Source organism: Anopheles cruzii, chromosome 3, assembly GCF_943734635.1.
Source record: "Anopheles cruzii chromosome 3, idAnoCruzAS_RS32_06, whole genome shotgun sequence".
Lineage (NCBI taxonomy): Eukaryota > Metazoa > Arthropoda > Insecta > Diptera > Culicidae > Anopheles > Anopheles cruzii.
The window spans coordinates 14,464,160-14,483,792 of record NC_069145.1 but is presented as its reverse complement, the minus strand read 5'-3'; the positions used below and the strand labels follow the sequence as shown (position 1 = coordinate 14,483,792).

Genomic DNA, 19,633 nt, shown 5'->3' with positions numbered 1-19,633 from the left:
GGGAATCGGATTCGATATGATTCGGTGGCCTCACGCTTTGACTGACGGTCCGGATTACGTTCTAGAAATCGGTAGTCTGTACAAAATACACACACGCACGACAGACACGCGCAAAACACAAAACGGAAGCATCACATTCCGATGGCACTCATGACACTGGCCTGACCTCCGTCGCGGTTCGTTGTCCGGTGTCCGGTGTCAGCCAGTCAGAGGAGGAGTGATTCACCTGTATGGCCATCCAGCACCGTCCGCGACGACCGCGGACGCAGGAGCAACGGGCGGCAGCAGCAACGGGTGGTCGATTGTGATACGGTAAAATTATTCCGCCCGCTTACGTGTTATTTTTTAAAAGCCTTTTTTTTTACTTGATCTTCTCGCTCTCGAGGAGAAGCAACCCCAATCGTTGGTGATACTGTGTTCGAAACAATCGATAATAAATATGTCAACTTTCCGTATAACGAGTGGAGCACGAAATCGTCTCTCGTCCGAAAAGGGGATAACACCGGTGGGATCGCGCAAGGGCAATGTCTGGCTCGATGTCTGGCTCGATGTCTGGCTCGGAGCGATTCGGGTTTCGTCGCCAGCTACCTGTGGGGAGGCGTTGAAGTCTTTTATGGGTGTCAACTCGACTCGGTGACCTTCAGTTTACGACCAGAGCTAGCGCCATAACTCGGTGAACGGTGAACGATGCAGAACCCGTTGATGTTCTGTCTGACCGCTGGACAAAACAATAAAACACACTAAAGTCTGACCAATACAAAAATGTTTATTTACAATAATACACGTAATAGCTAGATTATGATTATTATGAGCATGTGTTTAGCCTGAAACGCACTGAAGATATTGTTTCAAACCCCACGAAGATACGCGCATCACAAAATGCCCACCAATAGGTGCCCTCATCCCGGAAGGGATCGTTTGTCGGCGAATAAGTCGACGAATTTGCGACCTACCACAATACTCAAGGTTGCGCTGGCGTAAAATGCGCAAAATCCGGCGATCGAGTGAATGATTGCTAAATGAGGACCATCGCGATGAGCTAATCTTTGTGCCCAGAGATCAACAATCGAATCGACTTGAGTGCCTCTGGCTCTTCATAGCATAAACATAAAAGAGGAAAAGAAACAAAGATGAAATTGATCCTATACCGCTTCAATGGCGCAAGGCAAACGGCGGACTGGTTTCGGGACGGGAAAAGCCTCACGTTGAGCATGGAAACCTGTTCGCAGTCCGAGTGCTGGGAAAACCCTGGCGCATCGCCGTAGTAAAACGTTGGCTTCTAGGTCGGGAACCATTATTTTAGATGAGCCTGTCCGATAACCATTCGCTCGAAAGGCCGTCGCTGACCGAAGCAACATAGCAAGATCGCTCTATATATTCTTTCTGGTAGATTCTTACTACACTTTAGGGAAGTTCTTGCTATAAGAAGTAGCAAGTGCGCACATTTCGTTAAAGTTAAATGATGTCTGATTGAGACATGTTGTTTTTCATGTTTCTGTACCGAGCACCATTATTTGCAACTTTCTGAGCACGAGCAGCAAGAGAAGATTAAATAGACACCATATAATAGGCAGCCGGTCGAAATGCTGGGTTGGAAGTTTTGATGTGTTTGAAGTTAGATGATACAAGGGTCAACCGAACGGTCAACTCTCCAGATCTCGGCCCCCAGCTATCTTAAATACGACTCCAATCACGCAGACGGTGGGCAAATCGTGTTCGGATGTCAACAAAGAACCGTTGAGAACTTAAGTTTGCCTATCAATGCAAAGCCTATCAAAAAATCAATCTTCGAACCGATCCTCACATAGCACGGATTGCTAAAATTAATCCCTCTTACGCAAAACTGGTATAGGAGTGGTTCAAAGACGCAAAAAAGGGTCTTTCCCCCGTTTCACGTGACAGCCACACGTTCCAGTGATCGGCCGAAGGTGTCTGCCGGCCATCAGAATGACCGCAGCGGACAGCAGAATCGCCGTTGATAGCGGTTGGCACAAAGGGCTCTCGTTGGCTCGGCTCCTTAATCCCAAACTCGAAGCTTATCCGCGGTTCCGTAGCAAATTCGCGGCCGTGATCTTGAGTTGAAGAATTGGGTCCATCAATCATCGCCACAGAGGAACCGCCGCTGATTATCGCTGCCCGGATCATGCTCGCCGTTTCTGCGAGGTCACGGTTTGAGCGTCCAGGAATTGGCGCGGGATCACGGGCTTAGCGCTTCGTTCGAAGATCGGATCGCGGTGCTGGGGATGGATGGAAAAGTGGATTGCATCGCCCTGGCAGCCCCTGCACTCCCCCTGTACAGGGTACTTCGTGCTGACTCACAGCCCGCAGCCTCCACACCAAGCGATGTTGATGATCATGGTAGATGATGATCGGCGTATCGGAAGAATGGAGATTGCGCAAAGATCCTAAAAGTGAACCCCCGACTGGCGACCCTCCAGAGCCATCCCGCTGGTCCTGGTCTTTGCAATTAGCTCGCCTCGTCAGCCGTTGGTGTGTCCTTTCGCGCAGACCCCGTTGCGCTCGTTGGCCTCATTTTGCTACCATAGTGCGGCAAGCATGTTTCGGTACTTCGGCTACAAGTACTTCGGCTGTGCGTTTCAGGCACGTTGAAGCTCTTAAGGAGGTCCGATTTTTGGGAACATCATTATAGGGCACCAATCAACCAGATCGAGAAAACATCGTGTTAACCAGTCGTCAGAAGTGTATATTTTTGTCACAATGCCTTTGTTTTGTCCAAATTTACCCCTTGGTTAGAAAAATTGTTTCTTTATTGCCGTTAGATGTCCCTAGAATGTTCGAGTAAAGTCGTTTCAGTTTTTTGTAGCGTACTTGACCTTATCACTCACAGTCGTTGTCTTTCGCTTCGCTGAAAACTTCCTATGCGACCCAGAAGTTTTTGACGGCAATAGTTTGAATGATATAAAGTTTAAACGTATTTCCTTGCGTGTTGTCTCAGTTTCGAAACACGATTGTCGCACTGTGAATTTGGCCGGGTCTGTTTACTTTCGGACCGATGGTTACTTGTTTTGGGCAATCTTTTTGGGCACTATCAGCTGTTTAACCCAAACAGTCGAATCTGGTAAGAACTGGACAAACACCATAATGATAACGGAACTGTACTTTATTCAAAATAAATTATGCAACTCAAAAAAATTGCCGATTTAAGCTCTTTTATTTTTCGTAATGCTATGCTTTTAGAGAAAAGTAGAGAAACAAATTGATAATGCCCGTGGTACTAATATTTCGTATAACAGTCAACAATCGACAGATGTGACGGCGTCGGGTATTTTTATTCAAAGAAACCAAAGAAAACTACTTTGGATATTATGAACCATGAATGTGTATTGATCACGTGCACCAGCAAAAATTTATGCTGTCCGGTTTCTGGGGGAAGCCCGTGCGGAGAGAAATGTTCCATTTCCTGGGGGGAAATCCAACAAAACTGGAAGGACTGCTCCACTCTTCCACTTTTGCGATGGACCGTTGCTTTGATTTTCATCCCCAACATTATCGCTAGCCATAAACATTGGCCAACTACTACCAGCGAAGCTGATAAGCGGAGGGTTCAGGATTCTCTGATGGCCTGTGGATGATGCACGATGGGCACCGTAGTATAAAATCGAACCGAGCCACCGTCTAAGCTATCAGTCTCGTTCTAGAACTCCCTAACCGAAGTTGTGTGACTTTTGCACTTACCAAAAATGAAGTACTTCATCTGTCTGGTGGCTTTGGTGGCGGCCGTGAGCTGTGCTCCAATGCAGGGTACGTTGCTGCCGGGCTCGTAACTCCCCCAAATGTTGGACTGACCACTGACTGTGTAAAATGTTTCTCTTCGCCAACAGAAGGTGAAAGCCGTGTCACTCGTCAGCTCCACGGCGGCGGATTCGGTGCCTCCGGTTCGGCAGCAAATGCTGGAGCACAGTCATTCAATCAGGGAGGTGGCTTCGGACACGGAGGCTTCCCCGGGCACGGTGGTGGCTTCGGAGGATTCTCTGGTTCGGCAGCCTCGGCCGGTAGCCAATCTTTCACCCAGGGAGGCGGTGGTCACGGTGGATTCGGTGGATTATCTGGTTCGGCAGCCTCGGCCGGTAGCCAGTCGTTCACCCAGGGCGGCGGATTCCCAGGTGGCTTCGGTGGTGGTCTCTCCGGATCAGCCGCCAATGCCGGCTCTCAGTCCTTCGGAGGATAAGCAGTCCACCGCCTAACGGCGCCAGTGACTGCGAGGATGAACGAGTATTAACTTCTGTCGAATGAAGCTCTTTCGACGCTCCCATCAAATGGCCACACGCTAAGGATTACGTTACGATCACGCCAGCAAACCAGTTTAAGGTGCAATGGAAAATAAATGCACAGGAGCAGTGGAAAATAAAGACACAAAATGTTAAATGTAATTTGCCGTCGTAATTATACCCCAACGCCTTCGTACAAGTCCGGCCGGCTATCTGGTTGTTCTTGACATGGTGCACCCAAGAAAGGGACTCGCTCTGTTAACAATTTACCCTGCAGCAGACAGTTTGATCCCCCTCCATCATCTGATCGCGATCTTTTCGGTCGTGTGAGTCCAAGATTTTCCTTCAACCACCAGGCATTTACCCTTCATTCGGCAAAAAATCAACTACAAGAGTGGAGCGTCATTAAAATACAATTTTGGGATGACCTCGCTCCGGGCATCTTCGCACCATAACGGGTTCGCCATTACGCAATCGAGTGAAATGTAAGTACAGACAATGAAGTCAATCTCGCAGATCGGATGGACGGACTCACTGCACGAAGAGAGGAAAAGATAAGAGACGACCTATCTGTTAATAAGGACTGATCGAGGGCAAAATACCTTCAGCTGTTTATACAATCATCAATCACCGATCACTACAACATTCGAGATTCATTATCCTGTGATATGTCACCGCATGGCGCCTTCATTCGTGTTGTTTTGTTCGCTTTCGAGGCCCCGTTTTGCTGTTCGTACGTCTGTGCCCGGTTTGTGTCGTCCGTTCATTAATCGCTTTGTTCATTCGTAACGAGTAATCTTTCTTAAAGTCAGTAAGTGCAATGGCATATCATTTTCAAACAAGAAAGCCCCAGTTCTGTTCTCCTACCGCATTGACTGTTCTTACAAGACATCTTCTTAGATCTCCACAACACGCGTATCATGCAGATTTTACAGCATTTTGTGTAAAACATGCGATAACCGTAACAGTAAGTCAAAACAAATATTGAAACGTCCCTCTAATCTGAATATTTTAAACGAGAAGCATAGAATGGGTTTACGTACCTATTCGCCTCTGCGCTTCGGCCCGGTTAGCCAAAACCAAACCAAAACAATTCACTGTTAACGTGCCCTTTGCGAACTTGATTGACCCCCGGAGTTCTCGTGATAATGGTTTGGCCACACCAAACTGTTTGTAAAAACGGTCAATGTTTTTAATTTTAAACACAAACACTTTTCGTACAAGGCTAGACGCTTGCTTGCAACTTGCACACAATCGAACTGTCATTCGTCTCCCCCGACCCCTACTCCATACAAATTCCCCATCAGTGGCGTGTTTACATACACATTACGCATCGTAAGCGAGTTGGGAGATCAACGAAAACGAACGTTGTTGCCGGCTTGTGCCCGACAACAGCGAGAGAAAATCAAATCAGTGCGTTTGCATGGTCCGGAAATAACCCAGCCTATCGCCATCTGGCTGGAGAAACGATCCTCACGCAAACACACACGAACGGACCGCGGATCGCGTCGCGGCCCGAAAGTAGTTGACCGATGCAGTTTTTCCGTTGTATGTGCGCGATCCGGTTACGGTGTGCGTTCGTTGGCCCATTCCTTGGTTTAGTGTTTCATTCCGTCACGAGCTACCCACACGGCCGGTTCTCGCGGTAGTTAGCGCGTGCGACAATCCGAGAAGCTCGCCGGTTCAGTCTGTGATTTTAACATCATTAGTTGCTTAAAACGCTTTAGCCCTGTGTTCCTGTGAGAGCAGCGTGTTTCCGGAACATTCTGGCACAAAACATCGAGCACGAACGGAAACGGCACGACCGGATGCAAGGAATGGCCGCCGTACGAGGCTGGTGGTCGATGTGCGTGGTAGTAGCCCTGGCCCTCACCTACCTGTCCTCAGTGTCTGCAGACGCTGGTAAGTCTGGTGATGGAGAAATTAAACGTGACACTTTTGAAGAAATTAATTGTTCACGACGCCACTCGACCGATCTTCGGCGGGTCAACTGATAAGCATCCAGCGTAGGTCCGCGACAATCTTGCTTCCGGAGCGCGCCTGGCAGCCGGTCCGCAAGTTGTGTTAATTTTTGGTCTAAGAATAAAAGAATACGATAGGAGAGGAAAGTTACCATACACAAGAGGACGAAGTCACGTAGGCCTACACGATCGCGCGAGAAGAAGAAATTGTCGGCAAGCCGCTGCGCAGATGAGATCATGAGATGAGAAGCGCATGGCCAACTGCTACGAAGGGGGCTACGTGCTGACGGAATGAGCTAAATTGCAGATGGTGTTCAGAAGGGTCGATGCGATCTGGAGGGGACCGGCAGCGTGCATGTTTATGTTACAATGTAGAAACCACATATGGTACATCCGAGACCGGGCCCTCTATTCGGGTCAGCAGAGTCTGGTGGATGAATTGTGGAAAATGAATTTCACACTGTGCTTGCTGCTGGGATTCAGCAGCCGCAACTGGATCGCGCATGGCAATTGATGGAATGCGTTTATGCGCGTGGTGGCTCTTTTGATTCCAACTGCGATGTGAATGCGTTCCGTGCGCCGGATACGTTTTCAACAGGCGTTTGATGAATATCCCGCCAGCATTTTCATTCTACGTTTTCAATGTATGAGCAAACGTAGATGCCGGCAGCGAAATATTAGTAATTAAGAACACCTGAATAACTTTTATGAATCAATTCAATTGAAAGATTTGATCTTTCTATTCGTTCATAAAGATAAAGATGAGCAGAATCACCTAATTAATTACTTTTGGTAAATCAGAACATTTAAATAAGATACGAAAGCTACGGTCAAGGCTTTTTCAAGGAAGAGAATCGAGGCACTTTCATAATTGTCACAGAAGTCCGTGTTGATGCCTGCTTGTAATTGTGCATATACGCGACTTAATGGACTTAATGCGTGTATGAACCGAAGTGCTAAGTTGATGATACGTTGATGGTTTAGCGTTCACAGGCATATTGAAAAAATAGTAGGTTGAATAGTACGATCACGAACGTAGATTCCGCTATCCATACTCTGGTGGCCGTAACGAGGACAGTTGTTTCGGGTTTTATAGTCATTTTGGTAATACTTTTCTACTTCTCTTTACTTCTAGAATCCGTGAAGCAGCCACTCGTGTTCACAGTGGCCAGCAACGAAACCGAAGGCTATCTTCGCTACCTCCGATCGGCGGCCCACTACGGTCTCGTCGTGAAGCCGCTCGGTCTCGGCAAACCGTGGCGCGGAGGAGACATGAAGTCCGTCGGTGGGGGATACAAAATAAACCTGCTGCGGGAAGCCCTGAAACCGTTCCGCGACGACGAGGATCGTCTCATCCTGTTTACCGACAGCTACGATGTGTTGTTTTTGGCACCGTGGGAAAAAATTCTTCAAAAGTTCCGTTCCTTCAACGCATCGATTGTGTTCGGCGCTGAAGGGTTCTGTTGGCCGGATGAGTCACTGAAGAGTTCCTACCCACCGCTCGAGGGACGCGGAATGCGGTTCTTAAACTCGGGTCTTTTCATGGGATACGCCGACAAGCTGTACAAACTGCTGAAAAGACCGGTAAAGGATAAGGAAGACGATCAACTGTACTACACGAAGGGTTATCTGGATGCGGAGTTGCGAACGGAGTTGGGCATGAAGCTCGACCACATGGCCGCTTTGTTTCAGAATCTGAACGGTGTCGAAGAGCAGGTCGCGCTCTCGTTGGTTACGACCGAGTCCGAACCGACGCTCACGAACACGGAATACAACACGAAACCAGCGATCGTGCACGGAAATGGGCCGAGTAAGCTGACACTGAACAATTACGCCAACTATCTGGCCGGTGCGTTCGTCGATGGTGTGTGCAAAGTGGTAGAGGAGAATCGCCAAAAGCTCGATGACGAAGCGAAGCTGCCGCTGGTTACGATGGCACTGTTCATTGAAAAACTGACACCGTTCCTAGAGGAATGGTTTAGTCGTATCGCGCAACTAAACTATCCCGCCGACCGGCTGGATGTTCTGGTACACTCGAGTGTAGCGTACCACGATGCGACGGTGAAGACATTCCTTGCTCAACAGGAAGGACGCTATCGGTCGCTGAAGGCAATTGACCACGAGGATGATTACAAGGAAGCGGCCGCTCGTACGTTTGCCACCAAGCACTGCGAGCAGCGTGGCTGTGATTATCTTTTCGTCGTCGACTCCGAGGGTCACCTAGACGATTCGAATGTACTGCGTGCGTTGATCGAAGCGAACCGCAACGTGATATCGCCCGTCCTGACGCGCCCCGAGAAGGTGTGGAGCAACTTCTGGGGTGCGCTAAGCAACCAGGGGTTCTATGCGCGGTCCAGCGACTATATGGATATCGTGGGTCGCAAACTGCTGGGCCTGTGGAACGTCCCGTTCGTTTCGATCGTCTATCTGATCAAACGTCGTATTCTGCCCGACATTAGTTATGAGCTACAGGAAACGGATCCAGACATGGCGATGTGTTGGCACTTCCGCTCGAAGGGCATCTTTATGCACGTGATCAACATGGAACAGTACGGTCACCTGGTGGACACCGAGTACTTCGACACGGCGCGCACCCATCCGGACTTTTACCAGCTGTTCAACAACCAACACGATTGGGAACAACGCTATCTTTCGCCGGAGTACCGGCCGCAGCTGGAGTCCTCGTTTGTTCCCCAGCAGCCCTGCCCGGACGTTTACTGGCTCGCGATCGGCACCGAGCGGTTTTGCGACGATCTGCGAGAGATCGTCGAAACGTTCGGTCAGTGGTCCGATGGGACGAACAACGACCAACGGCTACAGGGCGGATACGAAGCCGTCCCGACGCGAGACATTCACATGAATCAGGTTGGTTTGGAGCAGGTTTGGCTCAAGTTTTTGCAGCTCTATGTTCGCCCGCTGCAGGAGAAAGTGTTCACCGGCTACTTCCACGACGTGAGTACATTCCGTTTGCTGTGCCGTGCCATTTCGTTGTCTCTAAGCTCGTTCTACCAATTGTTTCCCAACAGCCACCTCGATCGCTGATGAACTTTGTCGTCCGCTACCGGCCAGACGAGCAGCCCTCGTTGCGACCCCATCACGATTCGTCAACCTACACGATCAACATTGCGCTGAATAACGCTGGGACCGACTACGAAGGTGGTGGCTGCCGGTTCTTGCGCTACAACTGCTCGGTGACTGACACGCGCAAAGGATGGCTCCTAATGCACCCGGGACGTTTGACGCACTTCCACGAAGGACTGCTGACAGTGAAAGGAACCCGGTACATTATGATTTCGTTCATCGATCCGTGAAACAACCAAATACTCGCAGGACGCCCAACAAAGCAATAGCCGTTTCCTGTGCAATCCTTCCCCACAGGAAAAGGGCGAAAACGACTGTTTTATGTGTGCCGTTCTTTTGTGTTCATTTAGTATTTTTATGTTTTGACCAGTCGCGTCGTGCCATTATATGCAGACTAATCGTCTCTACTCTGCGCCAATTGTCGCTCGAAATAGGTTGTAATAAACTAATAAAATATAATAATCCTAGCGGTACCCAGTGCGAGCGTTGCTTTGCTTTTAAAGTGCTACTTTTAAATTCAAAGCGCATATCCGAAGGTAATATGAGAATTCGAGGTAGTAGGAAAGTTTTGTGCGGTCTTGGATATTTGATATAATAAGTTAAAGATAATAGGTCCGTTCGCTCATAAGTCTGTTTTCAGCTTTTTACTGATGCCGATAACCAACATGGGAGCATTGAGAGGTTGTGTTAAGACGGTCCACTCTGGACTGTGTTGTGCAATGTGCTCTGGAGAATTCGAGGGGGCCACAACACCGAAGTCCACGATGGATAGGAAACTGAGGAACAGCAACATGTGAGCATGATGCCAAAAATGGAAACTTCTATCGGGTGCCCGCAATTCCACAACCCACTGGCACAGAAGCCTAGTAAATGCTAGTTGTTGCCACTACACCTCCGTGTTCATACTGCTTCAACGATGAGCTTTTCGAGTAGCACCTATCAAGGTCCAAGCGCACGGCCCTCGGAAGATGTCCAATATCTAAATAGCGACAGGGGAATCGGAGCCGACGGCAACGAGCAATTCGAAATAATCCTCCGTATCGCGAGGGACACACATGCGCTATCAGTTCGCTGCCGGGTCCGGCCCCTTGTTGGGAGGGAAGCAACAGAAAAAAGTGGACGAATGAAATTTAATTAGTGTATGGCCGTAAGGGGCTGCACACCGTACCGTGTTCAATGCTGCAAACGGCTGACCACGACTGTTAGTTCCATTCGATACATCGCTGCCGGAGGTAGTAGTAGCACCGTTGGAAGAAGGGCAACCGATTGATGTTCCCGGCCGTTTCACGACGTTGTGTGAAGTATTGTGCACAATCGCAAGTGTTGTTTTGCACCTAAATTGTGCCATTGTTACCATCGTGAGCGTTGGAGATCTTGTGCCACTAAGGTTGCTGGACTCGCACAGATCATCGCCATCATGCCGCCGAAAGATGATCCGGAAGTTGCGGCGTTGAAAAAGGAGATCAATGATATGATTGCCAAGTTCAAGGTACGAAAATAAGCCATACTGAGAAAAAATCGGTAATCAGGTAATACCATTTAGTTTAAACCTATAAAGTTGTAGCTTGTTTGCATCAAGTCTCTGGCGTGAGTAGATTTAATGGATCCCAAGGGATTGGTCCTCTTCGTCCTATCGAACAACGATTGGATGCGCCATGAAAAACGATTCTCAAGTCGGTCTGGCCCGGTTGGCGTATGTTTCAATCCAATTAGCCTGATGGTCTGGGCCTGATCGATAGTGTCCGTTGGCCATTCGTAACTTCCTAACACTTGGGTCGATATTTTTTTCTACTTTGCACAGGAAGAACAAAAAAAAGTCGCCGACTGTGCGCTGTTCGACAAGTGCGCCGACATGAGCGACGTGCCGAAGGTGCGCATCTCGACGAAAAAGTTTCTAAAAGGACACATCAATAAGGTCAATTCGGTGCATTTTGCCGGAGACTCGCGGCACTGCGTTACCGGTTCGCTAGACGGGAAGCTCATCATCTGGGACACGTGGACGGGAAACAAGGTTCAAGTCATACCGCTTCGGTCGGCATGGGTCATGAGTGTGGCGTACGCCGATTCTGGTAACTTTGTGGCGTGCGGTGGCATGGACAACATGTGTACGGTATACGATCTGAATAATCGCGACGCGCAAGGCAACTCGAAGATCGTGCGTGAGCTGGCCGGATACGAGGGTTTTCTCAGTTCCTGTCGGTTCCTTGATGATACACACATCATTACCGGATCGGGTGATTTGAAAATGTTAGCAACGTTTCGTGTACTTTGACCGAACAAGGCGGTCGACATCAGTTGATCTTACTGTTTTTTGTTCTGAAACCCACAGCTGCGTCTGGGATTTGCAAGTTGGCAAGAAAACATCCGAGTTTGATGCCCACGCCGGTGACGTCGTGTCGATTTCGATGAGCCCGGATAAGAATACCTACGTGACCGGTTCGGTTGATAAAACATGTAAACTTTGGGACGTGCGAGAAAACACGCCGAAGCAAACGTTCTTTGGCCATGAGGCAGATGTGAACAGTGTTAGCGTAAGTGTTTTACGGATGGAGCCCTTCGTCCGTTTTCGGTCGAATTAATCACAATCACCCCACTGCCCCTTAGTATCATCCGAGTGGATTTGGATTCGCCACTGGTTCCGAGGATAAGACAGCTCGTTTGTTTGACTTCCGATCTGATCAACAGATCGGTCACTACGAACCACCGAATCGCAACAGTGGCTTCACTTCTTGCGGTTTGTAGCAGCAACGTTTTTGACTATCAGTCAGCGGCTAATCATTTCAATTTTTTCCGTAGCTCTGTCGCTGAGTGGCCGCTACATTATGTGTGGATCCGACGACAATAATATTCACATTTGGGACACCATGAAGGGACAACACAATGGTGAGAGTCCTTTGCTAGCGAAAAATTTTCGCAATTCAAGCGAATATCATCCGACCCATTTACAGGTACACTGAGTGGCCACGAAAATCGGATTACATCGATCAGCATGGCACCGAATGGTATGGCGCTGGCATCTTGTAGCTGGGACCAGCACGTGCGCGTTTGGGTTTAGACTGCCTCGGAAAAACCACTTGTCGGCTTTGATTTACGATCGCCCCTGGTCACACACGTTTATGTTTTTGAGGCCATCCTCTAGTTGCAAAAGCTATGCCTTGTGTAGTTTGACTATCTGTTTGAATCAATTTCCACTCCCTATACTTACTAATGTAGTGAACTAAACGATAAAGTAAATAAAAAGGAAACAAACACATCACGTTCTATCATAAATATGTTTATTCGCTACTCTACACTCAGGAACTTTTACGTTTGTGCTCACACACAGCCGAAGGACAGGGGGTCTTCGGCCGTGATACCTTAGGTTGGCTCTCTGCCATAGTACCCTCAGCCGGCTCATTCTTCACTAATCGAACGCAATCGAAAAATCGGTCTTAAAACTTCGTCGATCGATTGAATACATATTATCTGCCGTACACTCGTAAACTCCGGCATCCATTTGGGTCGCCGGATCGATCTCTATCTTCGACTTTACCTTGTCCTTCCCAATGTTCCATTCGTGTACCTATGGAAAGCAATTAGTGGATGAAAAGCAATACTCATGTAACAATCATGTAACAGCGGACTAACGTGAAGATAAAGGTGGCTGAAGATCTCAACGCCATCCTTGAACCATGTAATGGTTGGTCGCGGTGTTCCACGGGCTACACACAGAAATGCAATCTTGTGTCCCAGAACGTATTCATAGTCAAAGTGTGATGCCAACGTTATCTTTGCACCCTGCAACAAGAGACAGAGAGAAAGAGAGGAGGAAAGAGATCATATGAAGAAAGTATGATACAAAAAGCGTGTCCCATTCACTGATAGTTTTACTCCCATTCTTACATTGTTATTGTTGTAGTACTGATCCGACTCTGGGTCGCGATATTTACCGGTAATTGGCAGACCGATTTGCATCTGTAAGTGAACATAGGCATAAATCAGGGGCAACGCTCCCATCCCACTCACCGCGGCATACCGGCCCACAGGCCGGATTCACTTACCCTCGATTTCGTGCGACCTCTGGCGCGTCCACGTCTGGCTGCGACATCGTCGATCGCGCTCGAGAATAGTATGATCACGATAAGGGTACAAACATAGAGCGGCACCATTGATGGCGCAATTCGTTTGCGATGCATGGTTTTGTGATTCCAACCAGGCACAGAGCTATTGAAAGAAGGTAATAATAAATGAAATTACGGACCATCGTTAATTTAGAGTTTTCCTGTTTTATTGTATCTTCCTTATCTAGTTACGTCCACTTCTTTCAATCACTTCGACAAAAAAAAACGACCGTTTCATAATAAAATTTACTATCTTCTATTTCGTTAAATGGCAAATTAGACAGAAGAAACGATCTCACAACTGTCCACGCGGATGCACAATCCATGAGACGGTGTTTGTGTCTTTGCATTCCCACTACCCTTACCCTATTTCTCGCTCGTCATATGGATGCTGTGATCGCCCGATTAGGAACCCTGATTTGCTGGATGCTCAACCTGACGCTGGATGAAGCACGATAATATCGAAAATAACTTTGGTTTAGAAGCAATTCCGTTGTTTCATGCGCTCGGATGTGGCGAGACTGTCCTCGTTACAGCTTGCCTGATTCTTGTTACAGTTTGGTCAGTAGTTTGTAGGCTCGCGAATCGACGTCGAACAATGATTTCACCATGAACACTTGCAGCACGCCGACCGCAATCATCACTAGTATCTGGAAGAACGACCACACGTTCACTTTGAAGTAATTCTCTTCGGCCACGTTCCGATCGCGTGCTTCGTGCGATCGCAGCATGTCCTGCAGCTGGCGCGCTTTGGTGAGATTATTGCGCACCCGCTTGATAGCATCCTCCATATCCTGAACCTTCATATCGTAAAACTCTTCCGGCGTCAAGCCCTCCAGCAGATCAATGTCCGCCCAGGCCGTGTCTTCCAGTTCGCCCTCGCGCTCAATGATCAATTCGAAGAAAACCGTCTTGCTGTTGTGCCGGCTGAACTCGTTGTCGAAGCAGAACTTGAACTCGCCATCGTAGTGAACCGGGTGCCGATGAATGTTGTCGGACTTTTTGTAGTCGGTAACTATCGTCCGGCCCGTCACCTCGGCCATCTCGAAGCTTATATCTAAATCTCCGTGACCTCCGTCGATCACCTGGTATTCGATGTCAATCGTCTGGCCAGCTTTGGCCTGTTCGTAGAAACAGTCAATTCTCCCCGGCTCAACATTGATCGTAATCTCTTTCTGCAGCGCGGAGAGATGCATTGGAAGCCCTGCAACGATGAGCGCGATGAGCACACGCGACCATGATAAGACCATTGCCGAGCGATAGTGGTATCTTCGAGGATTGTCCTAAAAAGGAGCGCAAGGTGATTAACGCAATCTCACGGTAAAAAACTTGAACGTTGATTCACTGACCATGCTTAGGCCTGAGACAGTTGCAAGTAAGGTTTGCACAAATCCCACTGTCGGCACCGAAGCCGAGATCAGTAATTAATGGACGGACGGAATGGACTTCCGAACGATGCTGGTACTGCGGGTTTATATATTTTCGCCTACCTTCGCCAAAGAATGCATTCTTATTTTCATCGCTACCAAACTGTCACCGGCGGCAACAAAAACTGAGCCTCCTGGTTGAAGTCCTAGTTGGCGTTGCTGGTCACCCTTTTCCACGAAATGCAAAACACAGCTGTCAAACCGTTAGAACGCGCGTTAGACACACACTTGCACACACACATACACTAATGCAACTTTCCGTTGCACCGTGACTATTGCGAATCGCCCCAATTTGGATTTATTCAAATTTCCAACGACACTCGGTGCGACACAGGATGATGACCGTGAAGGACACAAGACACAGGTCAAAATTTATGACGAACACTGGCGAATTTGATTCGTTGCTTATCTTAGTTTACATCAGAAATTTACAACTGCTACAGAAAAACGTCAAATGATTCTCATAACGCATGTTGTTCCACTGCCTACTGGTATATCGACGGGATATGCTTACAACAATTAGCTTACCAAGCAAGGGCGTTTGCAACGGATGTCCGAACGGATGTTTTGGTTCGGCTCGACACAAGGACGAACGGTTTTGAGAATTTAAATTCAACCAAACTGGTATACGCACACACAAGTTTTAGTTATCAAGCCAGGCCGCATAGATCATTCTCTGATCGTGGTCAACGGTTGTCTGCAGACTACATCGCAGATGCTATTCCTGGACTGGAAAGTACACTTACGCCAGGAGCGCACACGGCGTGCGCCCAGGGTCGATAACAAATTGAATCAGTGTTAGATTATATGTGAGATTATCCAATTGACGGTAATCGAATGCGCCACGACGTTTGGTGCCGGCTTCAATCTTACGGAAAGACGATGCTGCGCCGTTTCGTCCGGATACCTTTCGTAAGCCAACTGTAGCGCCGATCAGATGTCAGCCTTCCGCAGAGGACAACTAATGGCCGGTTGAGGCACGCTTTGCCTGGTGCGCACCAAGTTCTCTGCTGTGTTTTAATCGAACGAGGAAACCCCAAAGCAGTGAAACCATTTGCCTTATAATAGTATATTTTTCTATCAGTTTCTTTTTGCCTTTCAATTGCGTGTTTCATTCATTACCGGGAGTCCCCGACAGACGAAAGCGCACCTTATTCTGTGGGGAAGACAGAGGAACAGCCTACACTCGCTCATTAACTTTAGCAGGTTTGGGCTCTGCGGTATAAAGTATTTCGTTGTCTTGTTGAATTCTGCAATTGGGGCCGTTATGAAACAGTATATCGCAAAGAGCACCGTTAATCGTAGGTACTTACGAAAAAGTATCGCCTTTAGAGCCACGGTATCGAGGTTGGAGATGTTTTGTTTGCTGTACTTCGGATTAGTCGATGGAATCCAGTTGCCCAATAGCAAAACAGAGTATATGTCGGTGTACAGGTCAGTCAGCACCCAGAGCGCTCCGATTATCGCCGGACAGCGGGCTGCATTGTAGTACATGTGACTGCCGAGCAGCTCCGTAAATAGACCGTTCGAGTATAGGCGCACCGAGTCACAGCCGAAAAGGAACGTAACACAGTTGATGTCCCGCTGCAGTAATGTTTCTCCGTTCATAAATTGCATTCCGCTGCCGTGCCCGTTGTAACTAAAGTTCAACACAAAACCGTTAAGACTCTTCTATATTACATGATAAAACGAAGCACACCGTACCAGACAACATCCGATTGATCGAGCATCTCAACAAACTCCGATTCGGTCGGTGGCTGATCAACAAGCTGCTGAAAGTCCGGATACCACTCCCTGTAAAACATCTGCAAACGTAAACTCATCCTCTCGAGGTTTTTATCTGTAAAATAGGAAACATTAGTGTTCATGCGCCTTGAGCTTCGGAGCTCTACGTGCCTGGATTAATGATAGCGCAGCACTTCTGTGTCCGTATGTAAAGATAGCCATTCTTGATCCGTTTCTTGTGCACGCGGAACAACTCGTCCAGCTGACAGAAACTACCGAAGCGGCAAAACTCGTTCGTCGGATGCAGCATTTCCCACGGGAAGCCATCAAGCCACTCGTCCACTACCAGCAGCACCGGGAAACATTCGAATTGGTTTCGTTTGCTCTTGAACTTGTGAGCCTTTATATCGATCAGAAAATCGTATAACGACCCAATTGCCGAGTCGTCTAAATCGAGTTCTACACTGCAACACAATCGGTAAATATCAAATCCCTCCAGCAAGTCCAGCCTGCGTGCCACGAGCGACACCAGTCGTTGCGTTTTCTTGTTCATTCGGTGCTGGATGCAGTAATCCTCTATTCGGTTGTAGATCTCGGCTTCGAGCGACTGGTCCGCTTGTGAGCGAAATTTTCCGCACAGCATATTTGTCCATGGCCCAAGCCATCGTTTTACGCGGTCGATCGAGGAAGCTATCACTTCCTCCGCGGCCTCGTTCCGTATACCCTTGCTTCCTCCTGCACTTATCGCTTCACTAGAAACCCCATTTCGTACCTCTCGAGCGATCGAGGTGATGTGTTCGAAGAAGCTTTCAAACTTTAATCCCGGCTCATCAGCGGGTGGATCGAGACAAACTAGAAGCGGTTCCGATAGAGCTTCATCGACGGGGTCACTGCAACGGAATACGGTCAACCAAACGGGTGCCGGTGCCTGCAGATTCTCCTCATACGAGAGGCTGGTTGAGCGTGGGTTAAAGGCTTTCGAAATTTGTATCACCGTCCACTGTTCGGGTAGTTCGCGACACGCTTTGCACAGCTTATCGTATTCCGCAGCCACCGAGGCTATTCGAGATTCCGATTGTTTTTTCAATCCCTTTGTTATGCTATCAATACACTCACCTAAAAAAAAACGTAAACAAAATCACGAGTTGGTGGAAGCCTTCCGTGGCTTTCGGCCGAGGCATTACCTATGTCTTTACATTGCCGATATTGTTGCGAAAATTGCAGACGCTTCGAGGTACCAAGAGATTGCGTTTGAAAGTATATTGCAGCACGTTCATCACCGGCAGCCAGTGCCTCGCTTGCTCGTAGTTTAAGATCCACTAAAATTAGGATAAGTTCAACAACAATGGAAGTAGGTACGTTAGAATGTTTCAATTACGGTTCATAAGTCCTGTGTTGTGTTGTATAGACTTTAAAGATGATGGCATTATGATTTTTAAAGGTTTTTAAATACAATAAACACTAAAACTATAAGCAAGAAACTGAAACGGATAGCTTGTTAACGACTGTTTGTAGCTTCGAAGCACAATCGCATCGTACACGATGACATTTTCCATACATCTATAACTGCGGGTTCGATACTGCACCAAACAACAGGCGAAAACTTCATGAGAAAATCGAAATATATCATTATAAAATATCTTCTGAACCCAATATAAAATGAATGATTACGGAAAGTCGCTTCAACGATCCATTTAGTAAAAACTGTTCCTCTCCAAGAGATATTTTGTACCTTTGTCCGAAAGAATAGTTTCTAGAATAATCTAGGCAAACTCGAACTTATCTAGACGACTCCGGCGCCGCCTCAATTTGCTATCAGCCACTGTCAATTCATTCCTCGTGCTGTTAATGGTTAATGGTGTGAATTTCCAGTTTGCCGGTGATCTTTTCGGAGCAAAGTATTTAGCGCTCAACGATAATCTGGTGTGACTGCAGATTATTTATCACTGCCTCAAGAGTAAAAGTAGCACCGAAGCAAAATGGTACGTACCGAGGGGTGGATTTTGCCGGCGTGGGATCCATCCTCCATTAGGGAAAATTAGGCTGGCACGGTTGGGAGACCTCCATGCTGCAATTCTTTTGGCTTTATTTCATCATGCAACATGTTCTGATTGCAATCGGCCTCAAATGGATCGAAGTTTGTTCGATTGCTTCGTCCTTTGACCCCTTATGTGCCCCCGTTTCGCTGGAACAATAAGCCGGGTTCAGATTCCTCTTACGTAATCATCCTCCGTGGGCCTGGAACATGCTCATCTCATTGACAGCATTCCGTGTGGCGGAAGTAATCGCATATGTCTTATCATCGTTCTTCTCAATCTTGCTCTAGGCCACGAAACGTCTGCTGCCCCTATTGGACCGCGTTCTTATTCTCCGCGCGGAGGCACTCACTAAAACGAAGAGTGGACTCGTGATCCCAGAGAAAGCACAGTCGAAGGTGCTGGAAGGCACAGTGGTCGCGGTTGGGCCCGGTGCGCGTAACACCCAGACCGGCGAGCATGTGCCGCTGGCCGTGAAGGTCGGCGAGAAGGTGCTGTTGCCCGAGTACGGTGGCACCAAGGTTGAACTGGGCGACACCAAAGAATATCATCTCTTCCGGGAAGCCGACATTCTGGCGAAGATCGAATAAGAGCACTACCAACGGGTGCGCTGCGGAACAAACAAAAAGACACGGTCGGAGAAAGGAACATAAGCCGCAGACAAGTAGCGGCACACACAGTGAAATGGGAGGAAAATCTACCGGTTGTTAATGATTGTGAGGAGTTCGTTCGTTGGAAGGGCCTAGCAACAGGTGACGATGTTGCGACCCGCCCGTGGTTTTCGCTTTTCTGCCGCTCGGATCGTGTCGTGGACCACCAAAGGCATGTCGAATGCCGGTGAGGGGCTTCGCTTTGGTGCTCCTGTTACACGATCCGTGATCGGGTTGAACCCTCCCGCCCATCATCGAATGCTACTCGTTTGATCGTCAAGTTGAAATGCTAGGACGCTTGATCTTTCAAACGTAGCAGGCGAAGGGCGACGGAAAACGGTTAGTCAAGTAGGATCGCGAATGATTTCAACAATCTTTAATAAAAAAGCAAATCGATTAATAACAACACAACCAACCGATTAAC

The 19,633-nt window shown here is 48.1% G+C and overlaps 6 protein-coding genes across 8 annotated transcripts; 4 read left to right on the top strand and 2 right to left on the bottom strand.

Moving 5' to 3' along the window:
* The first annotated feature begins 3,652 nt into the window (after positions 1–3,652).
* LOC128273873 (uncharacterized) lies at positions 3,653–4,369 on the top strand. The gene is made up of 2 exons (XM_053011934.1): positions 3,653–3,762; positions 3,843–4,369. Exons 1-2 carry the CDS (start codon positions 3,702–3,704, stop codon positions 4,187–4,189), a joined length of 408 nt encoding a protein of 135 aa, XP_052867894.1. The 5' UTR covers positions 3,653–3,701; the 3' UTR covers positions 4,190–4,369.
* Positions 4,370–5,822: 1,453 nt separating this feature from the next.
* Positions 5,823–9,733, top strand: LOC128272213 (procollagen-lysine,2-oxoglutarate 5-dioxygenase). The gene is made up of 3 exons (XM_053009978.1): positions 5,823–6,131; positions 7,326–9,142; positions 9,217–9,733. The coding sequence occupies exons 1-3, from the start codon at positions 6,038–6,040 to the stop codon at positions 9,499–9,501; spliced, it is 2,196 nt and encodes a 731-aa protein (XP_052865938.1). The 5' UTR covers positions 5,823–6,037; the 3' UTR covers positions 9,502–9,733.
* A 692-nt stretch (positions 9,734–10,425) lies between these two features.
* Positions 10,426–12,524, top strand: LOC128274350 (guanine nucleotide-binding protein subunit beta-2). Its single transcript, XM_053012514.1, has 6 exons — positions 10,426–10,760; positions 11,073–11,518; positions 11,601–11,802; positions 11,876–12,005; positions 12,068–12,154; positions 12,220–12,524. The coding sequence occupies exons 1-6, from the start codon at positions 10,689–10,691 to the stop codon at positions 12,324–12,326; spliced, it is 1,044 nt and encodes a 347-aa protein (XP_052868474.1). The 5' UTR covers positions 10,426–10,688; the 3' UTR covers positions 12,327–12,524.
* A 119-nt stretch (positions 12,525–12,643) lies between these two features.
* LOC128274352 (immunoglobulin domain-containing protein oig-4-like) lies at positions 12,644–15,466 on the bottom strand. 2 transcript variants are annotated; one of them, XM_053012516.1, is made up of 5 exons: positions 15,433–15,466; positions 13,312–13,474; positions 13,154–13,225; positions 12,899–13,048; positions 12,644–12,833 (listed from the first exon to the last, which is right to left on the bottom strand). In XM_053012516.1, the coding sequence occupies exons 1-5, from the start codon at positions 15,462–15,464 to the stop codon at positions 12,675–12,677; spliced, it is 576 nt and encodes a 191-aa protein (XP_052868476.1). In that variant the 5' UTR covers positions 15,465–15,466; the 3' UTR covers positions 12,644–12,674. The 2 variants fall into 2 exon arrangements, with proteins under 2 accessions (XP_052868476.1, XP_052868477.1); XM_053012517.1 differs by lacking the exon at positions 15,433–15,466 and adding an exon at positions 15,327–15,349.
* On the bottom strand, positions 13,706–14,898 carry LOC128274351 (transmembrane emp24 domain-containing protein 5). The gene is made up of 2 exons (XM_053012515.1): positions 14,721–14,898; positions 13,706–14,654 (listed from the first exon to the last, which is right to left on the bottom strand). The coding sequence occupies exons 1-2, from the start codon at positions 14,721–14,723 to the stop codon at positions 13,923–13,925; spliced, it is 735 nt and encodes a 244-aa protein (XP_052868475.1). The 5' UTR covers positions 14,724–14,898; the 3' UTR covers positions 13,706–13,922.
* On the top strand, positions 14,218–19,610 carry LOC128274353 (10 kDa heat shock protein, mitochondrial). 2 transcript variants are annotated; one of them, XM_053012519.1, is made up of 2 exons: positions 14,218–14,232; positions 18,850–19,610. In XM_053012519.1, the coding sequence occupies exons 1-2, from the start codon at positions 14,218–14,220 to the stop codon at positions 19,147–19,149; spliced, it is 315 nt and encodes a 104-aa protein (XP_052868479.1). In that variant the 3' UTR covers positions 19,150–19,610. The 2 variants fall into 2 exon arrangements, with proteins under 2 accessions (XP_052868479.1, XP_052868478.1); XM_053012518.1 differs by lacking the exon at positions 14,218–14,232 and adding an exon at positions 18,359–18,505.
* The last annotated feature ends 23 nt before the right edge of the window (positions 19,611–19,633 follow it).

What these genes read in the sequence shown, in the direction of transcription:
- LOC128272213 (XM_053009978.1), top strand. Translation starts at nt 6,038, where the DNA reads ATGCAAGGAATGGCCGCCGTACGAGGCTGGTGGTCGATGTGCGTGGTA. An exon ending in CTCAGTGTCTGCAGACGCTG is followed by an intron (nt 6,132 to 7,325) that starts GTAAGTCTGGTG and finishes CTTTACTTCTAG; the next exon opens with AATCCGTGAAGCAGCCACTC. An exon ending in TCACCGGCTACTTCCACGAC is followed by an intron (nt 9,143 to 9,216) that starts GTGAGTACATTC and finishes GTTTCCCAACAG; the next exon opens with CCACCTCGATCGCTGATGAA.
- LOC128273873 (XM_053011934.1), top strand. Translation starts at nt 3,702, where the DNA reads ATGAAGTACTTCATCTGTCTGGTGGCTTTGGTGGCGGCCGTGAGCTGT. An exon ending in GAGCTGTGCTCCAATGCAGG is followed by an intron (nt 3,763 to 3,842) that starts GTACGTTGCTGC and finishes CTTCGCCAACAG; the next exon opens with AAGGTGAAAGCCGTGTCACT.
- LOC128274352 (XM_053012516.1), bottom strand. Translation starts at nt 15,464, where the DNA reads ATGCGGCCTGGCTTGATAACTAAAACTTGTGT. An exon ending in TTGATAACTAAAACTTGTGT is followed by an intron (nt 13,475 to 15,432) that starts GTGCGTATACCA and finishes TTCTTTCAATAG; the next exon opens with CTCTGTGCCTGGTTGGAATC. An exon ending in TCAGCCACCTTTATCTTCAC is followed by an intron (nt 12,834 to 12,898) that starts GTTAGTCCGCTG and finishes TGCTTTCCATAG; the next exon opens with GTACACGAATGGAACATTGG.
- LOC128274350 (XM_053012514.1), top strand. Translation starts at nt 10,689, where the DNA reads ATGCCGCCGAAAGATGATCCGGAAGTTGCGGCGTTGAAAAAGGAGATC. An exon ending in CAGATGTGAACAGTGTTAGC is followed by an intron (nt 11,803 to 11,875) that starts GTAAGTGTTTTA and finishes ACTGCCCCTTAG; the next exon opens with TATCATCCGAGTGGATTTGG. An exon ending in CATGAAGGGACAACACAATG is followed by an intron (nt 12,155 to 12,219) that starts GTGAGAGTCCTT and finishes ACCCATTTACAG; the next exon opens with GTACACTGAGTGGCCACGAA.